Here is a 26,574-nt window from a genome sequence, read left to right on the forward strand (position 1 = left end):
AGACAAAGTCATCCTCAGCCGATTTATCACAATTAAGCACTTAATTTTAGATCAATTGACGGAGACTAAGATTGTTTTTCTGTCATCAGTGAGGGGAAAGCTTTATTAAATACACTTCATCCAATTTGATTCATGCTTGTAAACTTTTGGAGCAAAATGCAGACTGGATTTAAAAACATGTCATCTACTATAGGCTGCTACCTTCAGGTCTGAAAGCTGAAATGCTTCTGACTAATAATTTATCTGCGTTTTTTTGATTTTCACCTGCTTCCACAACAATTCACCTGACCTTCACATTTTAAAATATGCTGGTGTATTGTTGGAAAGATGAATACGTGCACCACCAAATTTGAAGTCATTCGGATGAGCGGTTCTCATGTTTTGGCTAAAGGTTTTTCTCCAATAGCAATTAAAGCCAAGCCTCCAATCTCAGTTTAACCACAACAACAATGTGCTGCTCACTTAACCCTTGTGATGATGCCTGGGTTGGCTTAAGACTTTCTTTTTTTTAATTGTTGTTTTCATCTGATATATTATTGCACGTTTTCTGATTGGTTTCATTGTTGTTTACATGCCTGCAGTAATCTTTCCAAGGAGCCCTCTGTGTATAAATAGTCCTGTCTTCCCTTCAGTATGGGGCACAGCATGTATCCATCATGCTCAGCTATTAGGTTTCCAACTGTGCGATCTGCGGTTTTTGGATTTCCTTTGTTTTTTGAACTTTGTTTATGGTCTAAAAAAGATTCATGCCCGCTTTATCATGCCTTTCGGTCCAAAACTCCACTGTCCACATTATTTTGACAAACCCCAGCTTAATTCTGATGGTCACGCTAAAACCAAATCTTAACCTTCACGTCGGCCTTTTAAAGTCGTGCAGGGAAGTAAGAGCAGGTGGGAAAAAGTTCTGACTTTTCCAACATTTTATCACTCTTTTGTTCTAAGATTCAAACTGGTTCCTCTAAAATACAGCTGGTATGTTTAAAACAATAACTTTGTGTTTACCTACATTTGATGAGTTTAGGAGATATGACTGAATTGTAGGTACAAAAATAGCTTCAGCTGGAGGAGGAGGGTGCTGTTTCATCACATTTGGTGACAACCAACCAGTCAAGCAGAAACATCTGTTCTGCTTGCTGACAAATAAAGCCAATGATGTATGTACATTTTCATACAGGTTTGCTACAGTATAAGAGTCAGCTTGTGTCCCTCCCTACACGTAAAATCTACATTATTGTGCACTTTGCCCTGATGTGTCCATAGAACCTGTTATTGGACCACAAGGTAACTGTGTTTAACTTTTGAGGGCCAATAAAATGTCCCCAAGCCGTAAAAACTATATATTTTTGGACAATTTCCTCTGTGTGTTCCTCAGTCTATTCCTCTCAGTCTTTTCCTGATCTAAAATGTAAAACAAATTTAAAAAAAATGGAAAAACAGAAAGAAATTAGAAAAAATACACATTTTGGTTATGTAAGTTGAATGAAAAGCCTTTAATATGTAATATATAAATTAATGTGCCCCCCTGCCTCTAATTTTCTCCACTTTTTAAGAGCCTTGAAAAACATTATGGTACAACATTTTCACCAGAGGTTCAAGTGCAAATAAGCACCCTGCTAAAGCACTACTACTGTACTACAGTAGTAGTGCTTTAGTATGTAACACCCCAGTTGCATCACTAAATATATAATTAGATACTTTTTTTATGAGAGAATAAGTGAATTTTTTTGCTGGCAACATATTGTTTTTTTTCTATAAATTCTGATAAAAACTTGTGTTAGACATGTAAAAGTGCACTAACAGATGTGGGATTTTACTACGCAGGAAAAAGAGGAACATGATGAGTTTCTTTATGTTATCTCCAATCCCTCTTCTTATCAGTTGATGCTCTTACGTACACCCACACTCTCTCCATCTCTGCCTTTCTCCTGGGTGTAGGGCCATCTCATGTCATGCTGTGCAGTCCAGAGGCATCTCGTCTAGGAAGCAGGGCGAGGGAAGACAGGCATGACGGAGGGTGACAGAGCTGTGCAGCAGATGCAGAAAGTTAAAACCCGAAGACCTTTTTTGGGGGGGGTCTTAAATTCCACTTAGAGTAAAGCTGAATCCAAGGCTCCTTGATTCTCTTCCTCTTTGTTAAACTCTTGATATCTGCAAGTAAAGAGCCAACAACAAGACAACCGGCAGCTACTGTTACAGCACCGCTGTACACAAAACACTTGATCCTGAGCAACCTGATTAGCATTCACTCCACATTATCCTAGAGTGGAAAATTCTGTAAGAACCACTTTATTCAGTTTATCTGCTTTTTAAGTCCCAATTCAGTGTGTTGTTTTATTTTTTGGAGAGTCTTCAAATAAGAATACTCACAATTTACATTCTAAAATTTAAAGTTTATATGCACACTAAATGTTAACCTATCTGCAGCAACAAGCATAAAGTATATCTATAATTAAGTTATTTCCTTTCTGTTTTCCTTTAGAAACTCTGCAGCGGTTTATAGTTCTGTGCAAAATGCTACAAATGAATGCAATTGAAACAATAGAAAAATGCTAAACATCAGCCATGATCACAAGGATGATGGTGGTAGCTTTGGTGGACATAACGCTTCCTTTTGAGGTGTGAGCCATCTGCATGGGTTCTTGCTTTTAATGCGCTGCCAGTTGGAGGCCATTATGGTGAATATGCCACCAACACCATTTCCTGAAACTGAGAAATTGTGGTGCAGCTTAATTATGGACAGTTTGGAATAATGTGACATTTGAATGGCAGTAAATGAAGTAAGGGGGGTGGGGGGGTGGGGGGACTATTGTGACAGCTTTGCAATTTTTTTTGAGTCCCGATTGCTTCTGAAATCTATGTTATGGTATTTCAGGGCACTACTCAAAGTCACATACTGGCAGTGGTGGCTCAGGAGTTAGAGTCATCCACTAATCAGCTCCTCCAGTCTAAATGGTGAAAATTCCTGAAGCAAGAAACTGAACCCCAGATTGTCCGTGATGTGATAAATAAAGGTCTGTATGAATGAGTGGGTGAAAGGGGCTTGTAGTATAAAGCCCTTCGAGTGATTAATAAGGGGGAAAAGCACAATATAAATGCCACTCTTCATTATCTAACCAGGCAGCGATAAAAAGAGTAGAAAAATTGAAATTCACATTAGTAATTCATAAACATTCATTTAACTTTTGCAGCGATTTATTGAGATAAAAGTCATCATATCTCTCTGAAAGGTAGCCAATAATGGCATTAACATAACTATCAGGATTTCCTTAACTGGTACATTTTAGACAACATCATATGCTCACCTGCCTTAATTCTTCATGGCATATATTCAGCAAGGTGTTGGAAACATTCCTTGGAGATTTTGGTTCATACTGACATGATATCATCATACAGTTTGATTTGCTGGCTGCGTATCATCCATCATGCAACTCTTCCATTCCTTTACATCCTAAACGAGTGTCTTTGTAGGTTACTTTTGCCTTCCTCAATTTTAAACAAACCATAAACAATGCAAAGTTTTTGTCTCAAAATTGTTTTAAAAATTACATCTTCTCACTAAATGCAGCAAACACATTTTTTATAAATATAAAACTATAGTTTGGTTTATCAATTAGTAAAATTACAAAAATAAAATAGTCTCTATATTAACATGTCTAATGTAAAATAACTCTTTTATGGAAACATTTTATTTACTTTTACACAGAAAAAATATAAACATAATATGCTGAGATGCCATATTTACTTAAAAGATTAAACTACTGAAATCTAGCTTTATGCTGTACTTATCAAAAATGTGATGAAATTAGTGTAAAATAACACAAAAAATGACAGAAGAAAAAGGAATTTTACAGTAATTTTACATTGGTTTGTTTATTCATTAACAGATATGTTGTGAAATTACAGAGGTTATCACCACAAAACTGGTGGAAAAATGGTATCAATGTTTTTTTTTATGTGTGTATAAAATCTGCAAGTATTGTGTCATTATGGTAATTTCTCAGTTGGTGTATTTTACATAACTAAAATTGGTAAAAGTTTAGAAAAATAATACAAATAGAAATGCATAATCTAAATGACAAATATGACTATTCTTACTGCATATAATTAACAGAGGTATCAGCTAACTATTATTAATCTATTGAACCAACTCTTCCCTCTCATGATATTAAGAGGAGAGTGGACTTAATGCTAATGGCTGAGGTGATCTTAGCAGGTTTAGCTTTTCAGCTACCTGTACAAAAATAATTTGCATTAAGTAGTATGTGTCTTTGGATTTAGACAGATTTATCTATTTACCTATTTAAGTGTCCCCTGTTCCCACACTTATTATTCTTTCTCTCGGCAGATTCTTTATGACTTGTTGGTATCAAGGGCTGGTGAAAAGGTGAGTTTGCACCATATGCATTTTAGGGATGTTCAGAAATTACACTTATATTTACGTGAAAACCCTGAAAGATTATACATATATATATATATATATATATATATATATATATATATATATATATATATATATATATATATATATATATATATATGGAATGAAATTTGAAAATATAGAATGAAACACTTGAGTATATAGAATGAATGAACCTCATGTTAAGAGTTGAGGTTTTTCTGAATTCTCTGCTTTTACAAAATAGCATCAGCTGAGCTATTTCAGTATTTTGTAGAGTATGACAACTGTTTTGCGACAGCTGTTGTTAAGGTTCAAAATATTGAGGGGAAATCCAAAAATAACCACAGATCCAGCCGTGTGCAATTAGACGACATTTTAATGAACACATGTGTGAGTTCAACCGCCCAAATCAGTGTTGAACTAACTTACAATAGTCAGACAAAGGTTTTATAGGGTTAAGATAGTACAGCCCCCTTTTCTGTTGCCAGGCAGACTTAATGCAGCATACGTCAACTCAAAACCACAATGACTTTTAACATAGTTTAAAACGAACATCGTCTTCGGCTCGAACCCAGGTGCTTCCTGTCTCCATCCTGCCCAGGCTTATCTTCTGGAACATCAGGTCCACGTTCTGCACAAACTGTCACTCATGCACAACTTTGCAGTCGCAAGCAAAACATAATTAAACTCTTCCCTACTCAAAGGAGTCTATCTAATATGTGTGTGCGTGCGCGTGGGAGGCGGCGTGCGTGTGCTGTGTACTGCGTACGTGTCATGACCTCTCTCACTATATGTGTCTGTATGTGTGTGTATGGGTGTCTCGCCCTTAAATGCTCTCTCATCTCACCCGTTGCACTTCTGACCTGTCACCAGAACAGAGGCTCATCCTTACATGTAATACCCTAACTGGAACTATATATGTAATATGTTGAGTAAATGTTTAATCAAGAGCCTCTACTAAAAGCTTAATACAGTTTCATCACCTACTCACAGTACTTGCACTCAGACCCTGCTTTCAGTTTCACTTCTGCAAGCCTGCAACTTCAAAAGCCTATAACTTCCTGTCTCATTTTGGAGTTACTCTACGTGGGGCCTTTTCTTTCACCATGCAGTCTGCATACAAACATTTAAGATTATAAATTCAACTCAACAGCTTAAAGTGGTTATAACTGCTCCTGTAATAAAGACTGATATGATACCAATATATTTGAACATCTGAATGCATCTGAATGCAACATCACTATTAATAATGAAATGGTAATGATGATTATACTAACAGCAGCAAATAATAGCAGTAAAATATTCCTACTCCTCACACTGTTCAAACCGCAAATGCTACATATAATTTTGAGTCTATATTGCGTCAACTTGAAGATCATATTTTCATTATGGAGAGGTTGAAGTTGTAAAATGTTGCTTTTTTGTTTCTTTCTTTGGGTTTTGATTGTGATCGTGGCTCAAGAGTTGGGAGTTCGCCTTGTAATCGGAAGGTTGCCGGTTTGAGCCCCAGCTTGGACAGTCTTGGTCGTTGTGTCCTTGGGCAAGACACTTCACCCGTTGCCTACTGGTGATGGTCAGAGGGCCCGGTGGCGCCAGTGTTCGGCAGCCTCGCCTCTGTCAGTGCGCCCCAGGGTGGCTGTGGCTACTATGTAGCTTGCCATCACCAGTGTGTGAATGTGTGTGTGAATGGGTGGATGACTGGATATGTAAAGCGCTTTGGGGTCCTTAGGGACTAGTAAAGCGCTATATAAATACAGGCCATTTACCATTTACCGTTATTGCAACATTTCTAGCTCCCAGAATATTTTTTAAGGATTTTTTTGTTAAATCTTTTTTTTATTTTTTACGGTGCACATTGTGAGATTTTGTTTTAATACTTCAAGAACGTATTATGCAGGTGGGTGGCTGTGGCTCAGGTAGAGCAATTTGTGTACTAATTGGAAGGTTGTCGGTTCAATCGCTGCTGCTCCAGATACTGAATCCCAAGTTGCACCCAATGCATTCACAGGTGTGTGAATGTGTGTGAATGGATGAATCCGGCATGTTGTATTAAGTGCTCAAGTAGACATAAAAGTGCACAGAAAAGCACTATATTAGAACCAGTCTGTTCACCATTTATCATGCACCCAATAGTAGTGAGATGCATACTATTTCCTGGAATGTGCAAGCATGGGACACTGTAACAGCATAAGGATCCCACAATGCAATGCAGACATAACACATAATGTACTGAAACATACTCACTATAGCTGAGATCCAATGTCAATAACACTTCAGTTTAAGTGTTCGTACTTGATTTTATTGTTTACATTTGTCAAAAAATCAGTGGAGCATCTCAAACAAGATCAAACAAGGTTGTTTTAACAAGAATACATAAACTGAGAGGGGCACTGTGTCAGATTTTGGAGTTCTAATTTAGACAATACAACATATTCATAAATGAATAACTTACATCATAAAGTTTGAGTTATTTTCACTTGTGAGGTTGTTATTTAAAGAAATCTAACTTATACTGAATTCACTTACTTTCAAAGCAACAGTGCTAATATCATCTAAAATTGAATCTGTCTGACTAAAAGTCCTCACTGTAGCCACTTTGGTTATAGTTTGGTGACTTTCACAGTGTTGTCTTTGCTCGCTTCCTTTTCTGACCTGCATGTGAATATTGACAGGATTACTGGGATGAAAACAAGGCCATGAACCATCCCGATAAACATGACAAGAAAAAAAATCTTAAAAAATGTTCTAAAGGTGTTAAACTTTGATACAGACAACACTGACACCCCCAAAATGGTGGACAAGCCGCCTTGGAGGATGGGGAACCCCAGATGTGTGAGAGCATCCACAGCCTTTGCATTGGGATCCGTCTTTTTGCTGGAGACGAAGGCGTAAGACACGTGAGCGGAGAAATCTACAGTGAAGCCAATGCAGACGGTGAAAATGATCATGGATATGGAATCCAGGCTGATGTCCCAGAGCGCCATGAAGCCGGTCACGCCTACAGTCACTGAACCAATCGAACAAGTCACCAGAAATGAGCAGACAGGGTTAGGAATAAGCAGGAGAGAGACGATGAACATCACAGCTGTGATCACACCAACATTTTTGATCGTGCTGCTCACTACAACATCATACTGGTCAAAGAAGATAAATTTCTGGTTATAGACTAATAAAGAAGCTGCTCTGCAATCAGCTGAGGTGGACCGAAGTGCTTTAAGTGCATAAAGTTCCCTGCTGCCACTGTCAATATCAACCATCTGTATGAAAACTCGGGAGGCATGGATGACATCTCCAGTGATGTTCACATCTTGCTGGTAGAAAGGGAATAATTCAAAAAACTGAGGGAGATGTTTGAGGAAGGCATCTTTATCATTAAGGGTTAAATTATTTGCGTGCCCATACAACAAATAAGAGTCCAGCCAGGATGAAAAAATGTCTCTATCTACAATGTGGAGCCCTTTAAAGTCCTCAATGCATGCCTGGAGTTCGTGCCGCTTGGTTTCATCCCAGTATGGAAAAGGCTCACTGATAATAACCATCACAGATGGGCCATAATCATAGAAATAATGCCTATCCTTCCTGTTGTATGTGTTAACAAGGGAGTCATCAGCTGCCAGGTCATGAAGCTCAAACCCCTGCTGTACATGGAGGCATCCATAAATGCTTACCGCTAAATATGCCGCAAAGAAAAAGATTACCATTCCCTTGACCCAGGGTTTGATCAAAAATGGGCCGTAGTAATCCTTAAAGAAATAGCTGACTGTGTGCATCTTCTCTGCTCCAGTGCTCTTATCAAAGTCACCTCCTACGCAGCAGATGCTGTATAGCTCAGAGCGATTTTTAGGTCTGTCTGATGGAATTCGCTTGCAGGTCAGCCAGTGCCTGTTGCTGCCTTCCCGCCGCCCATTTAAAGCCAAGAAGGCTCCAAAGAAGGTGATGGTGTAGATGTAACAGAATATGATTGAGGTGCTGGTGTACAAGCAGAAGGCCTGCACGGATGGGAAGTAAGACTTGACGCCTATGAAGAACTTGAGAACATCGGTCACAGCGGTGATGGTGATGGGCATGATGGCTTCTTTGTAAGTGTGAGCCATCCTCTTTGAGACCGGGTCATTCACATGTGTGTGCTGCCAGTCAGACACCATTATGAACATGTTGTTCAGACCAATTCCTGGAATAAAGCGATAACAGTTCATGATAGTTTTACGGTACTCACATGACTCACATGCTTATAAATGAATAAAGTCACCACCTCGTAAAACACCACTGAAACTTTTTTTTATCTTGTCATCTTTATTACTTTTATTACATTTTTAGTTACTTGGCTGGTGTTGCACTTCCAGTTGAAAGCTAAAACTAAAGTGTGGAAGGAAAGAAGCCAAAAGTGAATTTTTCTCACCAAGTAAAAGGAAAACTGCGTTTGCGACGGTGATAACAAACGGCACTCCGATGTAAAGCAGCAGGCCAAAGCCAGAGAGAACTGCCAGCACAGCGGAGAGGATACCGAAGACAGCCACCCACATCTTGTTCCTCACATTGTCCAGCCTGCCAAGGAGGAATAGATTGTATTTAAATCCATACAGATGATAAAGATAACAGTGAACTGAGGGCAAGGTCCAGTTTTTCTGAGCAGCCTGTAAAGGGTCATTGTTGGATGTTTTATAACAAAACAACTTCCTAAATATGATCTTTTATTGTGAATGTTCTTACAATTTGTAAAGTGAAGCTTATAAAAAAAAAACAGCCTCTTGTTCATAGTTAATACAGAGGTAGCAGCAGCTGACACAATCTGAGCCATAAACCTGACAAACAATAGCTGTCACACTTTCTGAAAATGTCCCATCATAAAAAGAGAAACAGAAGGTAAATATATTGGCCTGATTGTTAATTATTATCTTTCCCTGTTACCCAAGTTATATTTTATATTCCCTGTTGTTAATTATTCCCTGGTTAAATATCCAGGAAAAAATATATGTGCCAAACCACCTTAAAAATCTGTGGAATAAGATTATAAAAAAATCTACATTTCAGTTAAATGTAGAAATTTAGTTTGTTTAAGAAAAATATGGAGAATTTCATAAATGTTTTTTAAATTATATCTTTAGAAAATAATAATTTGGTAAACACAGACAGTTGTATGTTAACCTAACATGTAAGACCATGTTCTAATAATGTTTTTATGTAAATTGAAAAGTAAGTAAGAATTTTACTGATTAAGTGCACAGTGTGTTACTGATTAATTGAAGTTGGTTAGTGATAATAAGTCAAGAAACTTGTACAGACAATAATACAGAGAAAATCCCTTTGAGAAGGCACTTGGTGACAGTGGGAAGAAAAAACTCCCTTTTAACAGGAAGAAACCTCTGACAGAACCAGGTTCAGGGTGGGGAGGCCATCTACTGTTACCAGATGGGGGTGATGGGAAGAAGACAAAGACGTACTGTGTAAGAGAGTCAGAGTAATATTACCAATGATTAAATGCAGTGTTGTGTATAAACACAGAGTGATTGAGTAAAGATTAAATATTTGGATGCATCATGGGAGCCTAGAACTATTGCAATGTGACTAGAGGAGGATTCAGGGACACTTAATCAAGCCCTACCTATAACTGTTGTCAAAAAGGAAAGTTTTAACCTAATCTTAAAAGTGGGGAGGGTGTCAGTGTCAGAGAACAAAGAACATTTCATGTGACATGAACTGTTTTTAAAAACACTGTTCACCATACGATCTTCTGTCTTCAAACAGTGTGAGGATAGAGGCATCAGCTGCTTTAAATATGAAAAATTCAAACAATGTTTGGGAAGAAGCTGACCGGGCTCTGATAAAGGTAAAAAAAAAATTAAAAAAATGCTGCCGATGTGTAACTCTGAAGCTCTAAAGCTCAGTAATTGAGATTGTGTTTCTTCAGTTGGATCACAAATCAAAGTGCAATAACAACTTCTCCAAGTACAAAAGATTTAAGTGAGACATTATTACTCTTTACCTCGAGACAGAACTCAGACAGTAGCTTCTCTCTTTCACTAAGCTTCTGGCTGTAGCTTGATTTTCAACAACCAAGCATGTGAGTCCTATCAATGTTTAATAGGAGGGGTGATAATTTGCACTTGTTTTACAGCAACAGGAGCTGGGCACCTTGTAGTAATCGACTCAGTCATTAACTCCTCTATATAACGAAAGTATTCTAGAGTCAAACGTGAGACCATCTGACAGCTAAAACTGAAACTAGGTCATGAGACATCCAGATCCAGGCCTCAACCTGACTCAACCTCAACCTGACACTGAAATAGTGGGACTTTAAGAGAGCTGTGCATAGATTTCAATGAGCTGAAGCAACGCTGCAAAACAATTGCTCACGTTACTTCAGATTATTCCTGCTAAAGGTGGTCTTACAAGCTTCTGAATCATGGGGCTGTAGTTAGGCTTCCACACATTGCTTCAGATTCAACTTCAGCTTTTTGTTTGTTAAATTAATAAAGACACTGTTATACATTGATATAAATCCTGGTTATTCTTCACCTCAGGCTGTATTTCCATAGACTGTTAAGGACCAGATTAGTTTTATATTGTCCTTAGAATTTAAATTCTATTTTAAATTTTATTCTATTTTAAATTCTAAATTAAATTTAATTTCTATTTCTTTTTACTAGAACTGTAATTATGAATTCAAACTTCTTAATCTACATGAAAATAGCTCAAAACAAAAAGGAATTTTAAAAGAAATTAAAGTTAATTGTACTGCACTACATGTAACCTGACTGGGTCAGACTTATAATGATAAACTACAAGCGCTCTGCATCCTGGATTTTGCCACTTACTGCATGACAGTTGCTGATCATTTCTTACCTCAGGCAGGATATCACAGAGACGGTGACAGCACAGGCATAAGCGATGAGGAATAGGGGGAAGCCATCTGTGGCGTGGCTGTCAATCTCATCCTGCTTGGATTTCGAGGTGTAGTAAGACACCTACAAAAGAGCACAGCAGAAGGAAGTCAGCATGAGCGTTTAAGTCACAAAAAATGATTGCACACGGAAGTCCTGGCAGCTGTTACATCAGTGTTACCTGACAGTTTGGATTTAAAAGGGCAGTTCACCCATAAAAGTCAAATATTTAGATTTTTCCTCTGGCCTGTAACGTTCGCCTGTTCCTCCACTTAGACTGTTTGGATTGAATTGCCCAGTTTTTGGAAGTAAACTGTAGAAAGGTTTATCTTCTCATGAATATAATGGCACTACGTGATAGCAGTACAATACTTTTAAAGGAAACCCAGCAGAAATGTTTCTTGTTCTTCAAATCATACAATGTTAGTTCAACAAGGAAATCTTCAGACCTTGTTATGAGCATGTTTAATGTTGGAACACATCTGCCAACTAAAAGAAATGTGTGCATAGTTCACATTACAACCATTTTCAGGTTATAAATGACTCTATTATTCAGGAATACTTTCTTAATGGCTCAGTTTGTGATTATTCCATTTTTGTAGTTTCCTTTTATCATGAGATCAAGAGCTTGGTCCGCATAACCGGCAATACGTCAGACTCATTTCCAGTGCATGAGGGACTCTGCCAGGGCTGCCCTTTGTCACTGATTCTGTTCATAATTTTTATGGACAGAATTTCTAGGCCTATCCAAGTGGCGGGAGGCTTTCACTTGGGTGGTCTGAGAATCTCATCTCTGCTTTTCGCAGATGATGTGGTTCTGTTGGCTTTATCGGGTGATGGCCTCCAGCTTACACTGGAACGGTTCGTGGCCAAGTGTGAAACGGTGGGAATGAGAATAAGCACCTCCAAATCTGAGGCGATGGTCCTCAGGTGGAGTGCCCACTCCGGGTCAAGGATGAGATCCTACCCCAAGTGGAGGAGTTTAAATATCTCGGGGTCTTGTTCATGAGTGACAGGAGAGGGGAGTGGGAGATTGACAGATGGATTGGTGCTCCGGCTGCAGTGATGCAGACTCTGTACCGGTCTGTCGTGGTGAAGAGAGAGCCGAAAGTAAAAGCAATGCTCTCAATTTACCGGTCAGTCTACGTCCCTACCCTCGCCTATTGTCACGAGCTGTGGGTAGTGACCGAAAGAACAAGATCACAGATACAAGCGGCAGAAAAGAGCTTCCTCTAAGAGAGGACTCCACTTGAAGATTAAAAAAGTTATTTTCCAAAAAAATACAGGGGGAAGACATGAAGTAGTTTGTGCATAAAGTGAGAGAATATCAATGTCAAACAACATAAAAGTAAAGTAGTGATTCCTAAATCATATTTTGTTAAGTTTAACTAAATAAAATGAGGCTTAAAACTAGAATTACATTTCATAATAAGCTGTTAAACCATCACTGATAATGACATTATGAATTAAAAACACTGTAACGTGAAATTTTGTGGGGGCGTTTTTGCATGACTTTGGTATTTTTATGTAGTTTTTCCATGCTGTTGGTGAAGAGAACAAACAACATAAAAAAGGACAATAAAAAAAAGAAACAACCACTCAGTGTGGCTGGTAGTTTTCCACTGCTGATGGCACGTACTTGACCTTCACCCAAATTGTCTTTCACTCAAGTAGAACATTAAACCGCACAATGGTTCCAAAATTTACAACTGACTCCAAGCTTTTTTGTCAAAAAGCTTTAGGTGACACATTCCAATGAAGAAAATGTTTGTAGTTTCTAGCTACTTTGAAATCTTTTTGTAGTCAGTCTGTGGTCAAATGTATCTTTCTGTGATCATTTTATGTTGTTTTATTTTTGTGATTGAGGTCATTGTGCGCCAGTGTCCGGCAGCCTCGCCTCTGTCAGTGCGCCCCAGGGTGGCTGTGGCTACAATGTAGCTTGCCATCACCAGTGTGTGGATGTGTGTGTGAATGGGTGAATGACTGGATATGTAAAGCGCTTTGGGGTCCTTAGGGACTAGAAAAGCGCTATATAAATACAGGCCATTTACTATTTACCATTGTTTTTGCCCCAATTTTTGCAACCATGTGACAGGAAGAGTTTGGGCTAGAAGCACAAGTTTGCTAACACATTTACTTAAAAACTTTTTTTTTTTCAAAATTTATGAAAGATTTATTAAAAAATAATAATACTCATTACCAAACACAAAAAGCATCATTTGATGGCATTGTTAAAAGTATTTGTGGCTTCAACAGTCATGTGAAAAATAGTTAATCGTAAATGCACATTGAATAAGTACACCCAAGAATCTCTGTTTGCCTTTAAGCATTCAGATACACTAGAGTGGTTATGTTATTTGCTTCAACCTTAAAGTTTAAAAAAGAAAATTAATAATAAAAACATGAGTAATGATGTGATACTCACATAAATGTGTTTGCTGTCTGTGTTGTCTGATAGGAGCTTTTTAAATTCTCTCAGCCATAATTTTGAGGCTTCAGCTGTGCTTTCCTGATCATCTAAGTAGTAGAAAAGTTTGACAGCTTCAGTGTTTCTGACTGAGCCACTATCATCTGTAATAACACCACCCAGCACTGCACCTAGAAAGAGTGGAGTAGCTTTGTGTATGTGGACTGGATAGGTGATGCTGGTCTGATTGGTTAGACTACAGCTGAGGATTTCCAGGATGATGTTTGAAACACACTCTCCGTTGGCTCTGGCACACAGTTCATTGAAGCCCAGTCTCCCATTGTCCACAGTGATATCAAGGATCTTATTGTTGAGTGAGATGATGTCCTCTAAAACAAGTGTGTCCAGTAGATTACGGCTGTTCCTGGCCACAGCAATGAGGGATGCAAAGCTGCCCTTGTCATATTGCCTGTCTTCAGAAAACATGGAGTAATTGTAGGGAAAGTTTTCTTTCACAAAGGCTCTGGTTGCCTTTGAGGATCCTTTACTTGGCGTAAACTGGCGCTCAAGACCATTGTCCTGTCTTTCCTGGAGAAAAATGAAGCCTCCGCTGAGTGCTGCTGAGAGTAACACAGGAACAATGAAAAAATATAATGGATAGGATCCGACTTTTGATCCAAGATTTTCAAAAAGCCGTGACAGAGGCTTTGTCAGGCAGTCAGTGCGTCTAGAATCCATCCTTAGTCTTGCAGGGCAGTGACACAGATCTGGTGTGACTGCACACTTATAAAGGGTGTGAAGATAAGCTTAATCCTAATACTTATTGCTTCTGGAAAGAGCTACCCTTATTCCAGGAAAAACAACATGACATGCAAATTATTCAGTGTCCAGTTTTTATTCTGTGACAGTAAAATGATAAGGCAAGCCCTTAAAATGATAAAAGGAAACAAGCTAATTAGTGAACCTAGAGAAGGATTACCAAAGGCTGACTTTGTTCTGACTTAATGAAAATAACCGGGGGGGAAAAAATCTGATTTTATTACATTATGTTGCAACTATACCTGTAAAACTGTGTCATAACTATGTGACTTTATAACTAAATTACTTTGTAGTTGTGTCATGTCACTAAAATTACTTAAGAAGACTCAATGCTGAAGACAAACAAGCTCATAAAAAAAAATCAGATTCCTTCTTAGTTAGTCGTATTGAGGATTAAAGTATCCCTTTCTGTGAAGAGTCTTTTGACATTTTGGAATTTAAAAGGAATGCTCAAATAATTTCTGTTACCAAGCTGTAGCTTTTAAAGTCAACTCCCTGTGAACCACTTGGACCTTCCGTTGCTGCTGCTATGATGCAACCTGAATGTCCTGTTACGACCGTTTGTACCCACGGACCTCAGCAAACATCATCTTCTGTGTCAAACTGTCCAGAAGCTGGAAATCCCCAGAAGTATATTCTTACTGAAATGTTGCCATTTTGCCACAGTGGAGAAAATCAAGATCATTGCAGGCACTTCCAGGTAGTCAGAACAGAACATTCAGAGAGTGTATAAATGTAGTAGGAGGGCTGGCAGAGACAAGAAGTTAGGCCTTTCTTAAACTTATACACAGTTATACTGGTATAATGTCGTGTTTAGTCTATTTAGATCTAACTCTGGTTCATTTTGCCCCTTGGTGCTGTTCATTTCCCCAGGTGTGAACACAATAATGGCACTCTGGTTTGTGGTACTCTGGTCTATAGTACACTTCTACAATCCATTTTGCATCTCAAAATGTACTGTAGGTGTATGAAGGCTAGCAATTAGCTGTGAAATTAACATAAATTCACACTTTTCTCACACAGTACCTTTGTCCTGTATTTACATTTGTTGCTCCCAACCCAGACATATCCAGTGACCAGACTGAATATTCTCACGTGGTTTGTAGTGACTCCATTTTGGTTCGCTTGGAGTTTCTGTGACCACACTGACTCGTCCACTGAGAATTTATAATTGATTGTAATTCATTATAATATATTTATAATTCAACTGCACATGCACCCCAGGCAGCGTACCTCAAGTCAACATCAAAGAACTATAACAGGAATGACTATTCATTCATTGGATCTCCAGCTGACCATGTCTGATTGTAATCTAAGCTTCACACTTAATTTACTGTACTGCATTGTTGTCAATTTTGTTATGTATTTGCCTACAGAGAGTGATTTTCAACCAATGCAAACATGCTTCCATGCAGTCCAAGTGCACCTCACTCGACATGGATGGCACTGGGCATCAGTCAATAGGAAACAGTTAAGGGAATGACAATGAAGTTCACCAGGAATGGGAAAATTGTGAAATAAAACCATCGAAGATCAAAAATATTCTGCGAACGAAGTACAGGCAGTGCTCCAATCAGTTTCATTCCAGCTCTTTGTGTCTTATAACATTGCTCTTCTCCATGATGGACCAACAACAAGGCTCAAATTCAATGGTTGCACCATATACAGTGTTTTAGATACTCCGTCCATCTGACAAGAAATGCTCAGCAGGTAACAGGCAGTTCCTAGCTGGCCACAAAATGCCATTGGACTGCCAACGCGCTACTACCACTGAACTATAATTTCCCCCATAATGTTTCAAGGGACAACTGAAGGTCAGTTATAAAAATGTGTTTGGAATTTAGCAACACTTGGGCTCTACAAGGTGGGAAAATCCAGGAGGGTTAGTTTTACACTTCCAAGCTTGTCTCCATTGATATCATTTAACCCCTGTCATTCAGCTGTCAGTCTGAGCCCTGCCTTCGAGCCACAGCTCATATCTCATCTTGCAGAGGTCCTTCGTGGGGTCATCAATTTCTCATTCTCTTGGTGATTCTAGCAGACAGTTGGCAGAAGACTGGTGGAGACATCAGTTAAGTCAAATCTTTTCTTCAACTTGCCTTTTGTCTTTAAAGCTATTAAAGACTGTTAACAATAGACAAACACTGGTGTCTGTTCTTTAGCCCTCAGTTTGCATCAGCATGCAAATGAGTTGTTCCACTCCAAAAGCTACCATCTTCAGGTGGGCGAGTAAAAGTTGACACTTTCATGAGCTTTTTCCTGTGTTAGAGAATGTGTTGTAGAAAACTAGGAAAACCTGGCTTCATTTGATGTTGACGAGCAATGGTTCTACTCTGAGCTCCTCCCAAACCACTGAGCTCCTTACCCTACCTCTAAGGGAGAGCACAGGCACCCTTCAAAGAAAACCCATTTCTAAACCAGTCATGGCGACCTTTGTAATATCATAATTGTATCATTAGCGAAAATCAAATGATGAAAGATGAAAACCCAAACCTCCTAAACCCATACAATGTTTATATTAAACTTTATTATTAATGGCTTTCCACCCAAACACTCTCACCAAAGCATGCGGCCAGCTGCCAAGAATTTAACTCAGATCTTTGCAGTGGTGGGCGAGTGTTTTTACCTTTGCTTCAGTACCAATATTTAGTGCCAGAATTATATGCCAATGCTTTCCTTTTTTTAATGTGCCAAGATGGACAAGGATTAACTGTTCCCCCTGTGGGCTTTATTCTTGGCAGAGTGGAGAAGACTCTGAAATAGCATTTATTCAAAGCATCAAGGGACAGTAAAATGACACTGAACCAATGCTAATGACTTTCTGTGGGGATGTTTGAAGCTGCAGTTCATTTATACAACAAATGAGTGTAAAATTTGAAAAGACAGGGGAAACATTCTACATTTTTACACACATTAAACTTAACCATGGAAAGGCTTGCAGTTTTAATTTGGCTGTGCCACATTGCCAGCCACTTCATTAGGTACACAGAATTGCTATTGTAAATATCATATCAGTCAATTACATGGCCTCAAGACAACATGCTAAAGTTCAAACCAAGCATCAGAATGAGGAAGAAGGATCTCTTAACTGGCTTTGAACGTGGCATGGTTGCTGAATCCAGATGGGCTGGTCTGAATATTTCAGGAACTGCTGATCTACTGGAATTTTTCCATACAATGCTTTCTAGGGTTTACAGGGAATGGTCATAAAAAGAGAAAACACTCAGTGGGTGGCAAAAATACCTTGTTGATGCAGTAGGTCAGGAGAGAGGGACCAGATTGCTTACAGCTGACAGTAAGGCAACAGTAACTCAAATAAACACTTGTTACAGCAGAGGTATGCAGAAGAGCATCTCTGAATGCACAACATGTTGATCCTTGAAACAGAAGACCACACCGGGTGTCACTTCTGTCAGCTAAGAACAGGAAACTGAGCCTACAATTTACATCACCTCACTTGAATTAAATTGAATTAGCTGAATATTATTGCTGCCTATGTCCATCCCTTTATGGTCACAGTGTACACATCTTCTGATCACTGTGTCACAAAGTTTGAATCATCTTAGACTGGTTTCTTAAACATAAGATTGAGTTCACTCTACTCAGATGACCTCCACAGTCATCAGATAGCAATCCAACAGAGCCCCTTTGGGATGTCTGGGAAACGAAGATTTGAATCGCAGATGTGGAGCCGACAAATTAGCAGCGACTGTGTGATACTGATCACGTCAAAAGGGAACAAATCTCTGAGGAATATTTTTAGCACCTTGTTGAGTCTGTGCCATGAAGAATTCAGGCAGCTCTGAAGGCAAAAGGACAACATCACTGCTCATCTGTCTGGCCTGGCCCTGCTGAGATCCTCCTTGAAGTGTTTTTTTTAGTAGCTCCAGTGCTTCACTAATTGTATTCTATCATTTTTAGTTGTCCTCCTCTATTTCTTCATTTATACTTTTTTTTGGCGGGGAAAAATCCCAGTTCCCAAACCAAATACAGCTGACTGCAGTCGTACAACACCTCCTCATAAACACCACAGGTTAATAAATTACCTGGCAGTGCTGTTGTTTTATAGGTTATATAAAGAATCTTTATAAAAGCAAGCAGCTAGAAGCAGAAGCACAATCTCAACATGGTTCGCTGGATTTTCTTTCTAAACTCCTGCGATGCATTAATTTCTTCTTCTCTTTTCTATTTCCCTTCACTGTTAAAGAGCAGTTTCCATTATGCCAGCGGTTCACATTAAGGGGATGGGAACAGGCTGCTACCTGCAATTATCCTTGCTCACCCAGCCGTGGGTCACTAGGTGCTGAGCAACAGCTGGCTGTCTCGTTCCCTCCACCACTCACACACACTTACAGTCACACACCTGCACACCACACTCATGTCCCTCCAGACTCCTTCCCACCCATTCTTTACATTCACCTGCCAAGCAGCTTGATTTATAAGGCCAATCTTCAGAGCGATACAAACCACAGACGCATAGGAGACGCACAGATTCAGTGTAGTGTGTTATGTAATATATTCATGCATAGAAAAGTGATCAGTCATCCTGTGTGGAAGAGCAAACACACACACAATGTAGGCAGCAACAAACTGTTAAGGAACAATACTGACTCGGTTAGACTTGGGAAGAATGAAATTGCAAGGTTCTAATAATGAATTACGACATTCCCCTAAATAACGAAAAAATAAATAAAATGGTAAATGGCCTGTATTTATATAGCGCTTTTCTAGTCCCTAAGGACCCCAAAGCGCTTTACATATCCAGTCATTCACCCATTCACACACACATCCACACACTGGTGATGGCAAGCTACATTGTAGCCACAGCCACCCTGGGGCGCACTGACAGAGGCGAGGCTGCCGGACACTGGCGCCACCAGGCCCTCTGACCACCACCAGTAGGCAACGGGTGAAGTGTCTTGCCCAAGGACACAACGACCGAGACTAAAATAAAAATAAATAAAAATAAAGGTTTTATTGATGTATGATGTGTGATACAGATTTGAATGGGAAATACAGTTAGGGCCTTAAAAGTTGTGTGTTTTGCCCCTTTTTTATTCATTCTCAAAGTATGAGTGTAGGAAGTACAAGACAGAGTCATAAACATGACTGTGCTAAACAAATACAAAATGAGCAACTACAGTTAATGGATAATGAAAAGGCAATCAAATGAGCTGATAAACTTTAGATCTAGAAGAGCTAATAGGTACTATACACCCACCTGTGATATTAAAGTGTTGACCAGATTACCAGTTACTATTACAGAAAACACTTCTCACTTCCTGCAAAGAGAGACAGTGATCCAGATCAGAGGGCATGCTAGCAAAGTGCTTTGTCAAATCCGGCCTGACTTTCCATCTATTTTAACAACTGCAGCCATAAGCAATCCTGCAGATCTATGAAATGTATCTTCCCCCTTCCTCTTGCCACAGCTGCTGAGGCAGCACCTGGATTTAAATGACTAGACTGATGGCCACAGAGACAGGATTCAATTCTGAACGCCTGATGGTGAAAGTTGATGATGGAAAAATTACCCACAGACCTGTTTCTGTTCTTTCTCATGTGAGAGGCATCTGGGAAGAATAACTGTAAATCGTTTAATTCCTTTACAACCACCACTTTAACAAGATCACATGCTGCATTCTTATCATCAAAATACATGATGATACAGTACAAAAGTCTTTGACCACTTGTAGTTTGGTGATATTTTGTTAAGGAAATAGGAAACAGGTGCAGGAATTAATTGAAAAAAGCACAAACTGTACAAATCTAACAAGCTTGAAAGTCAATTTCGTGGTAATACAGTTTGTTCGCTGTTACCATCCAATGAAGCCTGAACTCTCTAAGGCAGGAGTGGGGAACTCAGGGCCTCGAGGGCCGGTGTCCTGCAGGTTTTAGATATCACCCTGGGTCAACACACCTAAATCAAATGATTAGTTCATTACCAGACCTCTGGAGAACTTCAAGACATTTTGAGGAGTTAATTTAGCCATTAAAATCGGCTGTGTTGGATCAAGGACACATTTAAAACCTGCAGGACACCAGCCCTTGAGGTCTGGAGTTGCACACCCCTGGCTCTAAGGCAAGTTTTTCACTTTAGTAGTTTTCATGAATGGTTCTCTGGGCATCTTGAAGGACATTCACAGCTCTTCTTTGGATGTTGGCTGCCTTTTGTTTCTGTTCTCAGTCAAGAAGATCCGGGCCCTGAGGACACCAGTTAATGATTGATCGAGCTCCATTGTTCTTTCTTCTGTCCAGGTATGTATTTACTGCAATGGCAGTGTGTTTGGGACCATTGTCATGCTGATAAATTAAGTCGTTATTAATCAGACACTTTTCAGATCCACGGTGGATCAAAATCTGAGAAAATCTGACAAATCAGTTTGACAAGATCTCCACCATTGGCTGAAAGGCTAACTCCAAACCATGACAGAGCCGCCAGTATGTTTTACAGATGCTTGTAGACATTCTGAAAAGGGTCATGTTCAAGGACTGGACTGAAAATGGGTGAAAAAGCAGTCGATTACCAAAGATCTTAGAAAGCCCTTCAGAAAGGTTGGAGGACTATTGCTCAAGACCACTTTTAAAACAATTGCAAAAAAGTCTAGCTCCTTGGAATTAACAAATCAAGAACCAAGCGGTGGATTAAGACTTTTACACAGAAGTCTGTTTTTTATGACAAAAAAAGCATTTTCTAGCTTATCAAGCAACTATTGAACTCCTCCAGGTTTACATGGTCAATACTGGAAAAAACACAAATTACTAAGAAAAGACGAGGTGAATAAAACATCGCTTTATGATTAAAAAGTCATTTAACAGTCAGATTTTATTACTGCAGAAATGTGTGATTAAAGTAACATTATTGATTTTACACCATATTTTACTGGTATTTGACCTTCCCGTTGCATCTACATCCATATACTGTTAATGAAACGCAGCAGTAGCCAAGGGGTAGACGTCCCCATCTGATGAGCTTCGAATCCAGACTTTCATGAGAAGAAATGTTGCATAATCAATAAAATGAGTAATAAAGCTGTTTAAAGCTCTATTAGAGTATAGTTTGTGTAAAATATGTTCATTTTTCTCAATCCTGGAGGCTCAGACAGATTTACCTTTTTAATTTGTCTTTAAATGCATTTTCACAAGGTTGCTCGCTCATTTGTTTTCCTTTATTGACATGTTAATCAAGATTTTAGGTTTTTTCCTTTGTAATGTGCAGGGGTGCACATAAGTGGTCCGCAGGTGCGCATTTGCTGTCAAAATAAAAGACGCGCACCTGATAAGAAGTTACAACGCACACTTGCGTACATATAAAAGGCACTGTTTTTGTCGGCTAGAGTGGGATTTTCACGGCATATTCTGCACCACATCTCTGTGCGTTCATCATTTGTTTGAAGCCAGCTCACCTCCTGCAACCATTTTTCCGAGAATACGCGCTTCTTTTGCAGCTCGGACTCCTGACATTTCTTTGGAGGTGGAGGAACACCAAAGTAATTGCTTAAAGGAGCTTGCTTCTTCAACATGTTTAAGAGTGCTAAACAAATGTCTGTCCTCCTCCAGAAAATCTTATGTACGCAAACGCGGGTTGTAACTTCTTATCTGGTGCGCGTCTTTTATTTTGACAGCGAATGCGCACCTGCGGACCACTTACGTGCACCCCTGGTAATGTGTTCTGTTTGCAGTAAAAATCAAGTGCATGAAACAAAGAGGACAAAGAAAAAGAGTGCTTTTGTAATTTCTGGCTAATTACTTGAAGCTGGACATCAACAAAAGCTGGGATCATTTTACATAACTTTTAAGAAGGAGTCCTGTATCATGCTCTCCACCTGGTCTACCAGCACACTGTACTCTGCTTCACAAATGCTGTGTTTCCTCTTGGCACTTTCTTTCAGGCATTTTATCATCTCTCTGTGCATTTCTGGCCTGGATGCAATAACTTCCAGCTTCTTGAGCTGCTCAATGGGATCCTCTGGAATATTTGGGATTTGTAAAGCTTTGAACACAGCGGGAGCAAATTTCCCATAGTGAGCCGTGGAACAAAACACCACGGGACACGAGCCATCCTGCAGCCTATCAGCGACGACTTTAGCCACAGCGGTGTGTGTGTCCATGACGTAGCCCGTCTGTGTGTGAACTCTCTGGATGGCGGCCAAGCAGTCATCCTCAGAGCACCAGTCAGACAGCACTTCCTGCTGAATGGTGCCAAGAAGAGGCTCGGGAACCTGAAAGTGCTGCTGTCTGTCTAAGCGTGTGAACAGGTCCTTGACAAGATGGCTGTTTCCGTCGGAGACGTGGTAGATAAACCTCTCGAGGTTGGAGGACTTCAGGATATCTATAGCGGGGGAGTGGGAGAGCATCAGAGGCCGTCCCCGAAGATCGTACTGGCCTGTGTTGATAAAGTCAGTGATGACACGGTTGTGGTTGGATGCACAGATAACTTTTCTTATCGGGATGCCCATTTGTTTGGCGTACACAGCTGACATGGCATTGCCAAAGTTGCCAGTAGGGATGCAAACATCAATGGGATCGCCAAATTTGATGACACCATCCCTGCACAGATCCAGATAGGCTGAAGAATGATAAACCACCTGAAAGAGGAAAAAAACTTAGTGAAACTTTGCTTAGTGTTGCAAAATAAGACTGTCCTTGTGACTGACTAAAAATCACAGACTTTTAGCAAGTAAGTGCATTACTGAAAGACAGCAAAACACCTGGATCAAACTTTTGGTGTTTTCACAACAACAGAATGGGAAACACAATAAAATTTTACTTTATGCATTTTAAAGAAAGACTGCTTTGGTCACTAGCATACCAGGGTCATAGTTTGAAGTTTAGTTCCACTTCCGTACAGCACAAACCAGAAATGGACACCACTCACCTTCAAAGTAAAAGTTTTTAAAAACACGGCTGCAGCTCTAAAACACAATTTTTTTGGTAACCATGGAAATCTGCTAGCAACCAAAGCAATCACAATGTCGGCTATGAAAAAGCTTATAAATTTATAATGTTATAATTTAATTTTTAGATTTATAAAAATCACTGTCTTCTTGCAGTGACACTCAATAATCATCAACCCACCTGTGGCAACAGCCGTGCCCAGTTGATGGAGTTGCCGGTGCTGAGGACTGTGCCGTACTCCACAGCGAGATGCCCTGTCAGCCCCGCCTCCCCAAACATCCTCTTGATATTTGTCTGGCAGAAGTCAAAGTCTGACAGGACGCTGACAGCCCTGGCATTGCCCTCCCTGTAGCTCATCATCTGGAGCTTCTGAATCGCATTCACTCCTCCCTCCGGGAAGAAAACCAGGACACTGGTGCGGTGTCTGTCAGTGCCACTCAGCCTGCTGAAGCCACTGAGCACTGCACTGCCAGTGTCTCCAGATGTGGCTACCAGGATGAGGTAGTTACACATGGGTGGGAGGCAGTAGGCGAAGAGCTGAGGCATCAGCTGCAAAGCGAGGTCCTTGAAGGAAGCGGTGGGGCCGTGAAAAAGCTCCTGAATGTACTGATTGTGGGCGAGGTGTTTTACAGGTGCGACAGCCTTGCTGGCAAAGTTTGACCCATACGCTTTGAATATCATTGTTCTGAGATCCAAAGCAGAGACGTCCAGAGGGTGGATGCACTTTTCAAGTAAAACTAACGCTCGCTCTGGGTATGACATCTCAATTAACCTCTGCCATTCGCGTGTGCCTATCTTTGGGAAGCCATTTTTGGGTACATAAAGCCCTCCATCTGGAGCCAGACCCTCCACAACCACATCACTAAAGTATGTTTTCTGCTTGGACAATCCTGCGCTATCACATCGGGTTGAAATAAATGTTTCTTCATCACTTTTTTGGTATCTCCCCACAGCTTTCAGCACCTTCTCTGCTACTTCCTCCACTGTGTCTCCTGTTCCACACAGCACCCTTACATCAAGCCATTTCTCATAAAACTGTTTCCTGTAAAGCAAAATGTCCCTCATGGATACCCCTCCCTCCTGGCCCACTATCCTGTTCACCTTCATGCTGGTGAGTCTCTGTAAGATGTCCTCACTGTCCACATCCAGGTAGATGACCAGCCCGCTCTGTTTGACATGCTGCATTGCTTCAGCATGAAGAGGATTAGAGCCCGTCAGGGAAACAACACACCCAGAGGCAGAGAAGTTACACAAAGCTCGACCTTCTTCCTCCAAGAAACACCTTCCACCAACTGCTGCCAACTTAGCGGCAACGGGCATTTTCCATGCCGTCTCCAAGACGTCATCATCGACATCTATGACAGGGAGTCCCAGTTTGTGGGCCACTATCTTCCCCACTGTAGTTTTTCCTGCTCCTGGAGGACCCATGAGCAGGATGTTCTTGTCCCCCAGGCAGGTGGATCTGGTGGAAAGCCATGATTTTTGTGTAGACAGTGAACTCAGGCACCATCTGGCAGCTCTTATTGGAAGCTGGCTTGTATTCAGTAAAGCCATTCAGGAATGAATGAATGAAGGAATGAAATGACAACAGCCCTTACCCCTGTGAAAAAGAACATATTTCAGTTTTCTTTCTTTTTTTTAAGAACAATGGTATTCTAAGATAATTGTACACCTAAATTTACAAGTCAGCATGTTAGCTTTTTGACAGACCTTGAAAAGTATTATATAATCTTGTCACACACCCTAAGATCTTTAAAGATAAGAAGACACCATTCTAAAATCATTATCTCAACCATTTAGACAATAACTCTTATTGCTTTTAGATTGGCCCTAAAAAGCCATACCAAAGCTGTAAATATGAACAGAAACACATCTGATTACATAAGATGGGTAACAATAAACCTACCAAGCATATATGCAGTTACATTGCAAGTACATTTAAGTGCACTGACAGGCACACCTCCCCTTTTTTAGACACATGCACCTATGTCCAAATATGGTGAAAAGGGTCCCACTTTCTGCGCAGCATTTCTATGCCTTCTCCCTCATTCTACACAGCGTGAGGCTCTGACTTACAATGGCAGCGAGATGATTATCAGGCAGAAGAAGAGATAATATCTGCTGAAGATATCAGTATCTGATTACTGGGAGGGTGGGGTTAACAAAATATCAGATAACATCATAAAAACAAACCTCCGCTTTGATTTTAGGCAATTTGTTAAGCTTGTATAAAACAAGATAAAGTGCATCTGTCCTTCAGATGGCTGATGTGAGAGTTTTAACCTTCACACGCAAACATGTGCTTTACCTCATATGCAGTCTGAGGGGGACAAACTGGAAAACCCGAATTCATTGCAATGACTTTTTTTTTTTTCATAATTCGTACAGTTCAATAGTGTTCAACGGCAGCATAAAAAAAGTCTTTTTTAACGTAGGTTAGTTTATTTCATTTAAAATGACCGTTAAGGTATAATTACAGATATCAGTAGCATGTTTAGATTTCTGCTTTCGAAATTTAGAGAGGAAGCTAGTCGAGGAATTTAAAGTCAGTTGCAGTTTTAATTACCAAGCTCATAAGCTTTGATAAAATATCGTAAAAGGCTACTATAACTTCTCGGGTTATTCAGGACACTCACAGATGACCCTAAATGAAATTGAATGAGCACTCACGCAAATAACGACTCTCCATAAGCTCCACCTGTTAATAAATGACTTCGTAAATTACGTGATTATGCGGTCTTGTTAGTTTACACAAGGAAATGAACTCTTTACTGCAACAGTCTCCACAACAGTCGCCATAAATAACTACGGTGAGCCTAGAGGGACAAAATTATTTTTATCACTGGAAGCAAAAAAAAAAAAAAATGCTTATCTATATACAAATTCAGCGACGTTTTAAACTGTAACCCAACAGCTTAGAAGTTGTAGCAATGAATGCGATGTTGTAGCAAACATCGAGAAAAATCGACAAAACATCGATAAAATCTGAAGGCAAAGCTGAACTCTTTGCTGCTTTCAAGTCTACCTCGAAATTCCCATTCTCTAAACGCCAAACAAACTTCACGTGAGCATATAGCCCCAGTAATCCTAAAGCAAAGAGACAAGAATAATTTTTTTTTTTTTTTGCGATTTAAGGGATAACAAGAAACCTTTTTCCATTTGCAACATTC

At 39.8% G+C, this 26,574-nt stretch overlaps 2 protein-coding genes across 2 annotated transcripts; both read right to left on the minus strand.

The window, feature by feature from the left end:
• Positions 1-6,692: 6,692 nt before the first annotated feature.
• Positions 6,693-14,425, minus strand: LOC116324986 (patched domain-containing protein 3). Its single transcript, XM_031745786.2, has 4 exons — positions 13,706-14,425; positions 11,243-11,364; positions 8,799-8,944; positions 6,693-8,570 (listed from the first exon to the last, which is right to left on the minus strand). The coding sequence occupies exons 1-4, from the start codon at positions 14,423-14,425 to the stop codon at positions 7,000-7,002; spliced, it is 2,559 nt and encodes an 852-aa protein (XP_031601646.2). The 3' UTR covers positions 6,693-6,999.
• A 7,659-nt stretch (positions 14,426-22,084) lies between these two features.
• LOC116324993 (threonine synthase-like 1) lies at positions 22,085-26,208 on the minus strand. Its single transcript, XM_031745797.2, has 3 exons — positions 26,075-26,208; positions 23,585-25,004; positions 22,085-23,094 (listed from the first exon to the last, which is right to left on the minus strand). The coding sequence occupies exons 2-3, from the start codon at positions 24,956-24,958 to the stop codon at positions 22,291-22,293; spliced, it is 2,178 nt and encodes a 725-aa protein (XP_031601657.2). The 5' UTR covers positions 24,959-25,004; positions 26,075-26,208; the 3' UTR covers positions 22,085-22,290.
• Between the last annotated feature and the right edge of the window lie 366 nt (positions 26,209-26,574).

This window comes from Oreochromis aureus, linkage group 9, assembly GCF_013358895.1.
Source record: "Oreochromis aureus strain Israel breed Guangdong linkage group 9, ZZ_aureus, whole genome shotgun sequence".
NCBI lineage: Eukaryota > Metazoa > Chordata > Actinopteri > Cichliformes > Cichlidae > Oreochromis > Oreochromis aureus.

Coding starts and splice junctions, on each gene's coding strand:
- LOC116324993 (XM_031745797.2), bottom strand. CDS start 24,958: ATGGCTTTACTGAATACAAGCCAGCTTCCAATAAGAGCTGCCAGATGG. Junction 23,095..23,584: donor GGGCACGGCTGTTGCCACAG/GTGGGTTGATGA, acceptor TTCCTCTTTCAG/GTGGTTTATCATTCTTCAGC.
- LOC116324986 (XM_031745786.2), bottom strand. CDS start 14,425: ATGGATTCTAGACGCACTGACTGCCTGACAAAGCCTCTGTCACGGCTT. Junction 8,945..11,242: donor TCTGTGATATCCTGCCTGAG/GTAAGAAATGAT, acceptor CCTCCTTGGCAG/GCTGGACAATGTGAGGAACA. Junction 8,571..8,798: donor CGCAGTTTTCCTTTTACTTG/GTGAGAAAAATT, acceptor GCTTTATTCCAG/GAATTGGTCTGAACAACATG.